Below are 13,436 nucleotides of genomic sequence, written 5' to 3'. Positions count from 1 at the left end.
CTTCGTCCCGCCCTTCGGACTCTAAGCCTAAAGGGCTTGAGTCGCAAATGAACCCAGAAGCTCAGCCCTGGCACTACTGCCACTCACCAAGCCCTTCCCCGGGTTGGTGCCATCACATCTCCGCCCTCTGCAATGGGCGGGACAAACTTTGCCCAAGCCACACCTCCAGCTCCAGTGATTGGTGAGGAATCCTGCGAGGGGAGGAGTCCAATTGTTGGAATAGCCTAGCACTGAAACAGCTGACTTTCGAGAACCCGAACCTCCCTCCACCCTGAATCGAAACTGACTTAACCGTGGAAGCGCTCGCTCGGGGCTTGAGGGGAAGAGGTGGGACTAGAACTTCGATACTTAAAGATAGAAAGGAGAGGCTTGCGGTAAGGAGAAATAGTTGTTATTATTTATTGAGGGTAGAGAGATAAACACTTTAGGTTCTTGGTATCGTTTTTAATTTCCACAACAACCCATTCAGGTGAAAATCATTATCTCCACTTTAGAAATTTTTAAAACGAACTTCGAGAAAGAGACTACTTATTCAGTGATCAGCAGGCAATAACAAATGGAGCTTGGATTCAAGACTGTCTTCTAATTCCAAACCCCAAACTTTTTTTTTAATATTTATTTTTTAGTTGTAGTTGGACACAATATCTTTTTTTTTTTTAAGAGAGAGTGAGAATTTTTTAATATTTATTTTTTAGTTCTCGGCGGACACAACATCTTTGTTTGTATGTGGTGCTGAGAATTGAACCCCAGGCCGCACGCATGCCAGGCGAGCGCGCTACCGCTTGAGCCACATCCCCAGCCCTGGACACAATATCTTTATTTTATTTATTTTAATGTGGTGCTGAGGATCCAACCCAGGGCCTCGCATATGCTAGGAGAGCACTCTACCACTAAGCCACAATCCCAGCCCTCAAACCCCAAACTTTTAAGTTCCTTGTATTTGATAGAGTTATCTTCCTCCTGAATAAAAAATCAGGAGATTTGGATCCCTTGCCCCTCCTCAAGGATTTTTAAGCACACGCAGATACAGTATGTCAGAATCTTCAATTTATTCATTCTGTGGTTAACAACTTTTCTATCCTAAAACTCCCAGCACCAAGATCTAAGCGCATCTCTTGAATAAGTTCCACCCCCAGTGGGGAGCTGGATATACTACTTTCTCTTTCTTATTTTGGTACTGGGGATTGAATCCAAGGCCTCACCCATACCAGAAAAGCACTTTACCACTGTGCCAAATCCCCAGCCCTGGACTTACTACTTCTGAGACCAAAGGAGACATGGTAGTTGTTTCTTCCAAGTCACTCACATCTGAGGTGCTCCACAAGCCCTCCTTGCTGGTCTCTGGCTGAGGGATGTTTGTCTCTTTCTCTTCATAATAATACTGGATCAGTTGCTGTACACCAGCCTTTAATGCTGGTTTAAGTGCAGCACTGATCACTAGACCTGTGGGCCCTCCTGACAGTCCTGCCATGGTCATCAAAAGGTCATAACCCAGATCTAGGGCTCCATCTTGACCTCGTTCCTTGGCCTTGTCAGAGCAATTCTGAATGGCATAGTAGAAAGCTGTGCCCAGGTTATAGTAGGTTCCCACTCCTGGCAATAGACGGATGACATTATGCACACCTTGTTCCTGCTCATTCTCACAGTCCTTAGTGGAGAAGGAGCGTCTCACCCTCTTTTGCCCTGGCTGCTCCCTGGCTAACAGTTGCAGAGCAGAGGAGAGGGCTTCCACTGACACTCTGCTGTCTGTACTTCTGCCTTTCTGGAGTCCTTGAAGATGGTGAATGAGGCCCTCTGTTGCATTCACACCACCCCAGCGATAGAGCTGAAACTGTAGGGCCCAGGCATCAGGTTGGCAGCCAGCTTCCTCCAAGGCGTTCCTTAGAGCCAGGCCTACTAGGAACTTGGATAGAGGAGCCATGTGGGCAAAACCAGGTAGAGACTTTGGATGTAGATTCTGGCAAGACATGGAGCCTGAGAAGAGTGGAGGGGATCCCAAGGATGAGGAAAGGTGCATAGAGACATTTGTCTGCTTTCTATATGAAATGGCATCCACAGAATGCAGCAGATGGTGGCAAAGAAGAAGCTCAACTGGTATCATGATGAATCTGAAGCTATACATGTCTGAAGCAGAGTACCCTGGAAAAGGGAGAAATCCAAAACATAATCAACCATTTCTCTAAGGGCTATAGTCTGAAAGGAGCTCAAGACTCACTTAAAGGACACATGCATCATCTATCACCTACCTCCAGACTTCTGTTCCTTTTTTAAAAAATGTTCTCCTGAGATACTGGGGGGTTGAACCTAGTGGAGGTCTGCAACTCAGCTGCATCCCCAGTCCTTTTTATTTTGCGATACAGTCTTACCAATACTGGCTTACAAATATGCAATCCTCCTTCCTCAGTCTCAGATAGTTAGAATTACAGGCTTGTGCCACTGTGCCTGGCTAAAGCCTCTATTTTCAATTCAGGGCTTAGGAAATGGGAAATGCAGCCCAGTTGCTCCCACCTGGTTTCTCCCGTTTTCAGGTCACAGGGAATTCCTTTGTTTTATTTCCACCCACTTTTAGAGGCCCCAAATTACCACACAGTCCAGCTATTGAGAAGTGACACTGCCTTGGAAGGTTTGGTTGCTTCTCTGTCCTGCTCTGCCCAGTTCTCTGTCCCAGGAGGAAAGGAGATATTTGTTTTACCCTGTGATCAGTAAGGGGTGTAATATCTGCAAATATTTGTCCATTTGTACTGGGTGTTCAGACCTTTCCACTTGTCAACCTCAATTCCTAAGACCTTGTCCTTTGATATTCCCTATATGTCCTGCCAAATTGCCACTCAGTTCATGATAGAAGCCAGGAAGATTCAGAATCAGGAAAGATTAGATGTTCATAAGTCTTTCATTTTATTTCTCTTTTCAGTTTTAAAATAAATCAGCAAGCTCTAGCATCTAGTTGGGGTTTTAGAAAGAATGAGGGAGCCAGGTGGGGTAGTAAACCACTTTGATCTCAGCTCCTTGGGAGACTGAGGCAGGAGGATTCCAAGTTCAAGGCCAGACTGGGCAACCTAGCAAAACCCTGTCTCAAAAAGTAAAAAGGTCTGGGGATGTAGCTTAGTGGTAGAGTGCCCCTGGGTTCAATCAAGAGAGGATGGAAGGAAGGAAGGAAAGGGGAGATAATAAAGATTAAAATACCTCTTATTCCTTGTATGTATTAAATGCACAATATTTGATGATTGAAAGAAAGAAGAGGGGCAAAATGGGATGAGAAATAAGGGCTGAGAAGTCCGTTGTGGTAGCACACACCTGTAATCCCAGCGACTTGGGAGGCTGAGGCAGAAGGAGCATAAGTTCAAGACCAGTCTCACAACTTAGTAAAATTCTGTCTCAAAAACAACTTTTTTTTTGTACTGGGGACTGAACTCAGGAGTATTCAATCACTGACCCACATCCCTAGCCCTATTTGGGATTTTATTTAGAGATAGGGCCTCACTGAATTGCTCAGCCTAGCCATTGTTGAGGTTGGCTTTGAACTCAGGATCTTCCTGCCTCAGCCTTCCAAGCAGCTGCAATTACAGGCATGCGCCACCATGCCCAGCTCAAAAACAACAATTTTTAAAAAGTGCTGGTCATTGATGTAGCTCAGTGGTAAGGCACTCCTGGGTTCAATACTCAGTACTGAAAAAATAAATAAATAAAAAGATAAATAAATAAATAAATAAATAAGGACTGAGACCTAGTAAGTGGAGAGGGGCAAGAATAATGCCAGTCATATGTATGTTTGCACAGGGATGAAATAGAGAAAATGCATCTGTCCTAAACAATCTCCAACACTTCTAATGACCTACTGAATCCCATGAACATAGTCCTGGGTAAAACTTCTCTGCTATGTGGTATTGAATATCTGAAGTAAGCTTACATGACTCCTGAATCACTTTCCTCATACAGCACTTCAGAATAGTTACGGAATATTTGGTACATTATGTTATCATTGTTTATGAACATGAAAGTTTCTTTAAAAATTTTTTTTTAGTTGTAGATCAACACAATACCTTTATTTATGTTTTTATGTAGTGCTGAGGATGGAACTTGATGCCCCACACATGCCAGGCAAGCAATCTACCACTGAGCTACACCCCCCATCCCTGAAAGATTCTTAATTAATAGGGGATTCTTCAGGTTTTTTTTTGTTTTTTGTTTTTTGTTTTTTTTTGTGTGTGTGTGTGTGTATGTGTTGCTGGGGATTAAACTCAGGGCCTTATGCATGCAAGGCAAGCACTCTACTAAATAAGCTATATCCTCAGCCTGATTCTTCAGCTTTTTGTCTAATTATTCAATATGCTCCCAAGACTTACACTTGCAGTTCTAGCAAAAGCTTTGAACTGTGATGCCATCCATATGGGAGAAGGCTTCCCAGCAGATTCAATCACCATCTGAGCATACTGGTAGACGGGCCAACCCATAATATTTACCATTATCAATACTTTCCTCAGAGCGAGTAGATGAGTGCTGAGTTTATTCCAGCTTCCCTGAAGGACCACTACATCCTTAAGAATAACAAATATATTAGTATTAGTTCAACCAGTACTTAGTACTATCTGTCAATCCCTTCCTCCTCTTTATGCTTCTAACTCTCAAGGTTGAGGGTTTCAGTGAGGTCCTTTTCTCCCACCCTAATAATCTGAAGCTGCAGATAGTGGGTCTCAGTTGGGCAATCAACCTCGTCCAGGCCACCCTTAGAGCTAAATTGGACAGGTACTCAGGCAGAGGGGCTAAGAAGGGGGCTGTGTGCAAGAGATCCTGGCAGGGGCTGGGATCTGGGAGAGGAAGCTGGCTGGAGAGCTCCTGTGTTGGGTGCTCAGTCTCTGTGAAAGAGGGCCTCATTCTGGGTACTTCTTGAAAAGCCAGCCACTGGGGACAGGAAGACACAGCAAAGGAAAAGCATGGTTTAGGTCATAGTGGCTCAGTGGATCAGCCCTCTTGGAAAGAAACAGTGCTCAGGTGGGGATGTGGGGAGAGGGCCATGATGAAGAGATATCAAGACTGGTCAGAGCTGGGAAGTATCTTAGCTCTTACAAACTTCAGTTACCCTGGACATAAGCTTCCTCTTCACCCTTACAAGTTGTGGGAGACCCTCACTGGTTTGAGGAAGAAAAGTGCTAGAGGAAGAAGATGGTCCAAACATTTCATTTGCTTTGATATCTTCATAATCTGAATCACTGTTGTTTTTAATTCCTTCTCCTCCCTTACTCCAGCTAGAATCATAAGGAAGCCGGAGAGCAGATGACTTCCAAAAGAGTTAAAGATATAGCATTTGCAAATATTTATGCATCTTTTCCTGGCCCAGACTTTGTCCTTCTCATCTTTGCCCCATATTGACAAACTGACCTTTCCCCTTTTGGCTTTGCTGGTCCTGGCCTGTACCTTTGTTTTTCTAAGGTTTTACATTAGACCTATAATTGAGTAGGAAAGGTCCTCTGTATCTTCTGGAGGGGAAGAAAGGTAAGACAGAATAGCTGGTGATCATTTTTTTTTTTTTGTACTAAGGATTGAACCCAGGGGCGCTTAATCACTGAGCCACATCCTCAGTCTTTTTCATATTTAATTTTGAGATAGTGTCTCGCTGAGTTGCTGAGGACCTTGCGAAATTGCTGAGGCTGACTTTGAACTTGCAATCGTCCTGCTTCAACTTCAACAGGGTCCTATTGGTTTAGGGTCCCCCACTTATGACCTCACTTAACTATATGATCTGAATTCATGATCTGAATATATATACAGATACATAGTTTAAAGGCTATATATCCAAATACAGTCATATTGGGTGATAAAGCTTCAACTTATGAATTTGGGGGTGGGGAGGCAAATACACTTAGAGACATTATTATGTACTACCAAGAAAAAAAAGTAATAATAAATTTTAGGGGGCTGGGATTATGGCTCAGCGGTAGAGAGGTGTTGAGTTTGATCCTCAGCACCACATAAAAATAAATAAATAAAATAAAGGTATCTTGTCCAACTACAACTAAATAGATAGATAGATAGATATTTAAATAATAAACTTCAAAAAAATCCAATGCTCAGTTACATTAGTAATATTTAAAGGGTTCAGAAGATATGTGTTCAGAAGATATTGAACAGTGCCGACATAGAATATTTTCATTGTATTCTAAAATTCTGTTGGACAGTAGAAGTCTGATAATCATATAGTCCCTAAGATTGTAACTGATTCTATTATGATATACCCCTAGATTCCTCCTCTTTTCTTCAATCAGAAGATCACTGTCATTCTGGAATTTCCACAAGGACTGTTATGATTTGTCACCTCTGATTTTCATATTTATGCATTATCGTATCTCAGAAGACTTGCAGGACTGTGTGGCTTTCTCCACATCTCTCCCTTTTAGCATCTAGGGCATCTGATTTTTGTTTCGTAAATTTAAACCTGTTGTAGTGCCCAGAGCCTAGCAGAATAAGGTAAGCATATATGTGATTTAAGGAGTCACACAATTTTATTAAATTTTTTTTTGTGTCTGTTATTAGGTAAAAAGAATTCCCGCCACCAGTATGGGTAATACAGGCTGTCAAAATCATAGTTGAATATATTCTATTTTGTATTATATCTGGAGAAGGGAATTTATGATTTTTTTGTAGTGCTGTGAGATTATTATTATTTGGGGAGTTACTAGAGATTGAACCTAGAGGCACTTAACTGATTAGACATATCCCCAGTCCTTTTTTATTTTTTGTTTTGAAACAGGGTCTTGCTAAGTTGCTTAGGTCCTTACTAAGGCTCTTTGATTTTGAAATCCTCCTGTCTCAGCCTCCAAAACCATTGGGATTACAGGCATATGTAATCCTCCCCCTACATTTTATAAAAAGACATAAGGTTTCCCTGAGTTACTCAGACTGGTTTTAAATTCCTGGGCTCACTTGATCCTCTTGTCTCAGCCTCCTGAATAGCTGTGACTATAGGCATGCACCACTGTATCTGGATATTGGTAATAATTGTTAATTATTCAGTTTTTTAAGAATTGCCTGTTTTATAGCTATTAAACTAGCTGGTTCATTGATTTTAACACCACACCTACAGCTTGTCAAAAATTACTACATGTCCCTTCTGTGCCTAGTCTTTTTGTATAAACCATAGGACTCTCAGAAACAATAATTAAGTCATGGATTTGTGCTTTTGTCCTAGTGGTGCCTTGTATTTGGTTGAAGAAAATTGTAAGAGCCTCTTGATGAAGCTATCAGGTCCAGAAGTTGGGCTGGTAGTCAACCTGCTCCAGGGTCAGTGGCAAGTCTATCAGGATCCCTGATAGAAGGATTAAGTGACTGAAGCTTTGAACCTAGATAAGGCCTTTGAGAACTGGATCCAGCATAATCAAGCAGCCTCCCTGCCACCGCTCCAGATGTGAGGAAAAAGGCACCAACCAACTCTTGGGCTGCAGTCCACATGAAATGACACCTACAGAGTATAGGAGGAGACAGGAGCAGGTCATGTTTGGTCTTAAATGATGTCTAGCTGGATCAGACTATGCTAGAATGGGAATTATTTTCCTTGGGCTGTGCTCTGAAAAGAATCCAGGGCTCCGTTAAAGGACATCTCACCCTTTGAACCTCAGCTCCTATTCCTTTTTTTTTTAAGATGATTTTTAAATTATTTTTAATATTTATTTTTTTAGCTTTCAGTGGACACAACATCTTTATTTTTTATTTTATTTTTATGTGGTGCTGAGGATCGAACCCAGCATCCCGGGCATGCCAGGTGAGCGTGCTACCACTTGAGCCACATTCCCAGCCCCTCAGCTCCTATTCCTTTTTAAGTTGGGTCAAAGAAATGACAATAGGACTTAGTTGTTCTCCTTGGTCTCTGTATTCCAGATCACCAAAGATTTCCTCTGTTTCACTTCCACATAATTATGGGGTTCCAAATTACCCATATGTTCCAGTTAGAAGTGAGAAAGCTCTTGGAGTTGCTGATACTGCCCAGTTCCCTGTCCCATGAAGAGAGAAGAGAGGTGCTTTCGGTGATGATAGATCAGTAAGGGACACAATCTCTACAAATATTTGCCCATTTGAACTGACTGCTCAAGCATTCAGCCTCAAAGCACACTGGCATTTCCTACATGACCTTGCCATATTCCATTTCCAGGTCACAAAAGGAATCATAGTGGCCTAGTCAAGAAAGATCCAAAAACTGATTCTGATATGGCAGCAGCTTTTTATTTCTCTTTTCAGTTTAAAAATTTAACATAAGCAAGACACAGCATTCAGTTTAGGAATTAGAAAGAACAAGGAAGATCAATGGAAGAAATTACAATAGTCACAGCATTTGACAACTGAGAGAGAAATTGAAAGAAGAAATGAGCTAGTACCTACTGAGAAGTAAAGCTGCTCATGGTCATAAGTTTCAGCACTTGGATCAAAAGAAGAGTGTACACTTATCCTAAGCTTTCCCCAACATTTCAAACTACCTACTGTGCACAATCCTTTTATGCAGGTCTATGAGAGACATTACAAAAAATAGGGCTTCCCTACCCAAAGTGAGCCTGAAAAAATTTCTGGAGCAAGTCTAAAATAACACGTTTCAGAAGGATTGTTATTTGAACAAAAAAGTATATCTCATCTTCTATAGGAAGTGTGACATCCTTAATGTCTGGGCTTTTTATCAGCCTTTTGCCTATTTCCTCTAAATGCTCCCAGGACTCATCCGTGCACTTCTCGGTAACAGTGATGGCAGCCGACTTGAACTCTCTTACCAACTCAGTGGAAGGGAGTTTCTCAGCAAATTTAATCATCAGTGCTGCTGTCTCATACATCACCCACCCATGGCCAGAGGCACATACCTCAGGCAGGGTAAGTGAGCGTTGGACCCTTCTCAGCTCCCCTGACACTCCCCCCAAATCCCTCAGAATGGCCTCATTATTGCCAGTTCTTTCTTCCTGAGTATGCTTTTGGCTCTCATGGATGAGGGTTTCAGTGAGGTCCTTTCTTCCCACCCTAGTAAGCTGAAGCTACAGATAGTGAGCCTCAGCTGGGCAGCCAGCGTCCTCCAGGACCACCCTCAGAGCTAAATTGGACAGGTACTCAGGCAGAGGGGCTAAGGAGGGAACTGTGTGCAAGAGATCCTGGCAGGTGCTGGGATCTGGGAGAGGAAGCTGGCTGGAGAGCTCTTGTGTTGGGTGCTCAGTCTCTGTGAAAGATGGCTGGATCTTCAGGGCCTCATTCTGGGTTCTTCTTGGAAAGCCAGTCACTGAGGACAGGAAGACACAGCAAAGGAACAGCTTGGCTTGGGTCATTGTGGGTCAGTGGATCAGCCCTGTTGGAAAGATGAAGTGCTCAGGTAGGGATGTGGGGAGAGGCCCAGGAGGAAGTGATATCAAGACTTAGATATCAAGCTAAGGAAGTGTCTTAGCCTTACAAATTTCAGTTACCCTGGACATAGCTTCACCTCCCACTTCTACAGGTTATAGGAGACCCTTTACCTGTTCTGGATAGAAACAGCTAGAGGAATGAGTTGGTCCAAACACGTCTGGCACCTCAGGGTTTCTCTAGTCTGAACAGTTCTTTGTAGACTTTACCCTCTTTTTCCCTAACCAAATAATGGATGCCTTCTGAAAACAGTGAACATTCACAAACATTTACCACCTTCTCCTGGGCCAGACTTTGTCCTTCCACCTTTGCTCCAGTCCTGACAAACAGGTCTTCTTCCTTTGTGGCTCCTGCTTTTCCAGGCCTATATCAATGTCACTCTAAGGTAACATACCCTAGACCTAAACTTGGACCAGGCAAAGTTCCTTTACTCTTCAAAGCAAGTGTCAAGGGAAAAGATAGGGATTTATGTGATTTCTGGGTAGGAGATTCTAAGTCTTATTCTCTAATTTTTTTTTTTTTTTTTTTGGTATTGGAGATTAAACTCAGTGGTGCTTAACCACTGAGAAACATCCCCAGCCCTTTTTATATTTTATTAAGAGACAAGATTTTGCTGAGTTGCTTAGGACCTCACTAAATTGCTGAGGCTGGCTTTGAATTCACAATCTTCCTGCCTCAGTGTCCCTAGCCGCTGGGATTACAGGTATATTGGGATCTTTATTTATTATTTTTTCTGATACTGGGGATTGTAGCGAGGGAGGGGTGATTTACTGCTCAGATATACCCCAGCCCTTGTTTATTTTGTGAGGTGGGTCTCACAAGTCGCTTAGGCTGGCCTTGAACCTGTGATCCTCCTGCCTCAGCTTCCCAAGGAACTGGGATCAGAGGGATGTGCCACCGTGCCTGATTTATGGCTTTATTCACCTGTGTACACCTCGTTTTTGGGTAATCACTGTGACTTACTATATAGGAGGAACTAAATACAAATACAGGGTTTGGGTTGTGGATCAGTAATACAGTACTTGCCTAGCATGTGTGAGGCACTGGGTGCCATTCTCAGCACCACATATAAAATAATAAATAAAATATTGTGTCCAACTACTAATATCCAAAAACTACAAATACAGTTGGTAACCAATTTTTTTTCAATTTTATTTATTTTTACCATACGATTTATTTTTATTTTTTTAGTCATACATGACAGCAGAATGTATTTTGACATATAATACATACATGGAATGTACATACATCAATCATATTGTCTGTTCTATTCTGCTGCCCTTCCTATCCCTCCTAGTCCTCCCCTCCTCTCCCATCCTTTCTCTCTATCCAATCTAATGTGACACACCTTTTTTTCTTTTTCTCATCCCAACATCATATATGTATTCTGTATAACAATGAGGTTTTCCTTCCCTCTTTCGTGCAATTCCCCTTCTCCCTCTTTTTCCCTCCCACCTCTCTTCCCTATTTAGTGGTAGTCTTCTTCTCATGCTCTTCCTCCCTATCCCATTTTGAGTCACCCCCCTTATATCAGAGAAGACAAGTGGCATTTGTTTTTTTAGGGATTGGCTAACTTCACTTAGCATAATTTGCTCTAATGCCATCCATTTGCCTGCAAATGCCACGATCTTGTTATTTTTTAGTTCTGAGTAATATTCCATAGTGTATAAATGCCACATTTTAAAATCCATTCATCTATTGAAGGGCATCTAGGTTGGTTCCACATTCTAGCTATTGTGAATTGTGCTGCTATAAACATTGATGTGGCTGTGTCCCTGTAGTATGCTCAGTAACCAATTTTTTAAAAAAATTCAAAGTGTTTATTAGCTATTGCCTCTAATAGATTTATTATATTAAAGGAAAGAAACAGCCGAGTGTAGTGGCACATGCCTATATTCCCAGCAGCTCCGGAGTTTGAGGCAGGAGGATTGAGAGTTCAAAGGCAGCCTCAGCAACTCAGTGAGACCCTGTCTCTAAATAAAACACAAAAAAGGACTGAGGATTTCGCTCAGTGTTTAAATGGCCCCCAGCAAAAAAGGGGAAAGAAACATATTTTGTAATGTGCTAATAAGAAAAATATTCAGGAAACTGAGCAATGTTGAACAGAATTTTCAGTATTTTGGACATAAATAAAATTTATAACTTTATACAGACTCTGGACTATTTACTGAAAATTCTTCAACAATGGGGCTTCACATTGAATAAGAAATATGAACATTTAAACAAGTATAAAACAATATATTTCAAGACAATTAGATCCTTCAGAACAGAAACTCTATTCCCTTGCCATTCATGGAGGAAGAGTTAGACCGGTAGAAAGAAAATAAGATGGAATCCCAACACATAATAGAAGAACCATGTAACTAGGAACAGTATTCAGGAATGCTCATTAAATTTTGAAAACAAACGGGGTAAAAATGGGAGTTCATAATAAAACAAGCAAAACCTAAGAAGATAAAGCAAATGCATTTGTTACTCCTACCAAAAAATAATCTTTTTCATTTTGTTATTGTTATTTTATATAAAATGCACGTTATTTGCATTTTATATAAAATTGGCAAACATAGAAAAGCACAAAATAAAAATTACTTTTTGGGCTAGGATTGTGGCTCAGGGGTACAGCGCTTGCCTCACTCGTCCGAGGCCCTGGGTTCGATCCTCAGCACCACATAAAAATAAATAAAATAAGGGCACTGTGTCCAAATATAACTTAAAAAAAAATTACTTGCCATACTACAAACAAAAATGCCACTTATTTGAAAAAAGTAAAACAAAATCATACAATCAGAGAAGACCTAGGAAGGACACTCCCCAACCTCAGGTTCTGCTGATGCCAATTCACCAACCACTTCAAACTGTTTTTTAAAATTTTAAATGTCTATGCTATTGCCTATCTCATAGTGCTTCTGTATTGTTTATCAGGTCAATAGTTATTAATAAACAAAGATGACAAGCATGGCTAGGAGTGTAATTGAAAATTTTCTGTTCCTCAAGAAAAAAAATTTTTTTGCCTTCTTTTTTGTGGCACTGGGGATTGAACATAGGGCCTCATGCATGCTAGGTAAATGCTCTACCCCTGAGCTGCCTCCCCAGCCCTTTTTAAATTTTTGAGACAGGGGTAACCAATTTATGATGGTTAATTTTACGATTTTAAAAAATCTTTATTTATTTATTTATTTAATGTGGTGCTGAGGATCGAACCCAGGGCCCTGCACATGTTAGGTGAGTGCTCCACCGCTAAGCCACAACCCCAGCCCAATTTTATCATTTTTTAACTTTGCAATGATGTGAATTTCTACCCTTTCAGTAGAAATCCTACTTCTATATATATATATATATATATATATATATATATATATATATATTACATATACTTTAGTTGTAGTTAGACACAATACCTTTATTTTATTTATTTATTTTTATGTGGTGCTGAGGATCAAACCCAGGGCCTCATGTGTGCTGGGTGAGTACTCTACCGCTGAGCCACAACCCCAGCCTGTAACATGCCCTCTTTACTTGTTGGCAACAGCAAATCCCAGTCAGTCAAGTAATCACAAGTGTAAAAAAATAACTAATGGTCTATAGTGTTTTATATTGTCGGTGTTTTTGGGGTATTGTTCTGCTTCCGGATCCCATCCTGCACAAAATATTAACACGTGTGTACATGAGATATTCAACACTTTATAAACAAGGTTTTTTGTAATATGATTTTGCCCATCTGGAGGTTAATGTAAGTATTCTGAGCATATTTAAAGTAGGATAGGTATTTTTTTATTTTTACTTTTTTAAACATTTATTTATTTATTTTTTTAGTTTTCAGCGGACACAACATCTTTCTTTGTATGTGGTGCTGAGAATGGAACCCGGGCTGCACGCATGCCAGGCAAGTGTGCTACCGCTTGAGCCACATCCCCAGCCCCAGGATAGGTTTTAATAAACATATGGAGTTTTTCTTTCCGCATTTCTTCTTCTTTTTTTTTTTTTCTTCAGTGCTGGAGATTGAAACCAGGGTCTTGCATATGCTAGGCAAGAGCTCTACCACTGAGCTGTACCCTAGCCCCCAAAAGATTGTCAGA

At 41.1% G+C, this 13,436-nt stretch overlaps 1 protein-coding gene and 1 pseudogene across 2 annotated transcripts in view; both read right to left on the bottom strand.

Annotated features, from left to right (window-relative positions):
* Window positions 1-1,025: 1,025 nt before the first annotated feature.
* LOC113189621 (apolipoprotein F) overlaps window positions 1,026-13,436 on the bottom strand; it is a 31,474-nt gene continuing 19,063 nt past the window's right edge. Inside the window, 4 exon segments of the mRNA XM_026398489.2 lie at window positions 1,026-1,126; window positions 1,129-1,143; window positions 1,225-2,139; window positions 2,247-2,285. Of these exon segments, the coding sequence (XP_026254274.2) occupies window positions 1,053-1,126; window positions 1,129-1,143; window positions 1,225-2,122 (987 nt within the window). The 5' untranslated portion in view covers window positions 2,123-2,139; window positions 2,247-2,285 and the 3' untranslated portion in view covers window positions 1,026-1,052.
* LOC113189593 (apolipoprotein F-like) lies at window positions 8,209-9,559 on the bottom strand (annotated as a pseudogene). The gene is made up of 2 exons (XR_013343662.1): window positions 9,474-9,559; window positions 8,209-9,307 (listed from the first exon to the last, which is right to left on the bottom strand). The product of XR_013343662.1 is annotated as an apolipoprotein F-like (transcript).

The sequence above is a fragment of the Urocitellus parryii genome, chromosome 5 (assembly GCF_045843805.1).
Source record: "Urocitellus parryii isolate mUroPar1 chromosome 5, mUroPar1.hap1, whole genome shotgun sequence".
Lineage (NCBI taxonomy): Eukaryota > Metazoa > Chordata > Mammalia > Rodentia > Sciuridae > Urocitellus > Urocitellus parryii.
Note: the sequence above shows the minus strand (reverse complement) of the source record. Positions and strands in the feature narration are given on the sequence as shown.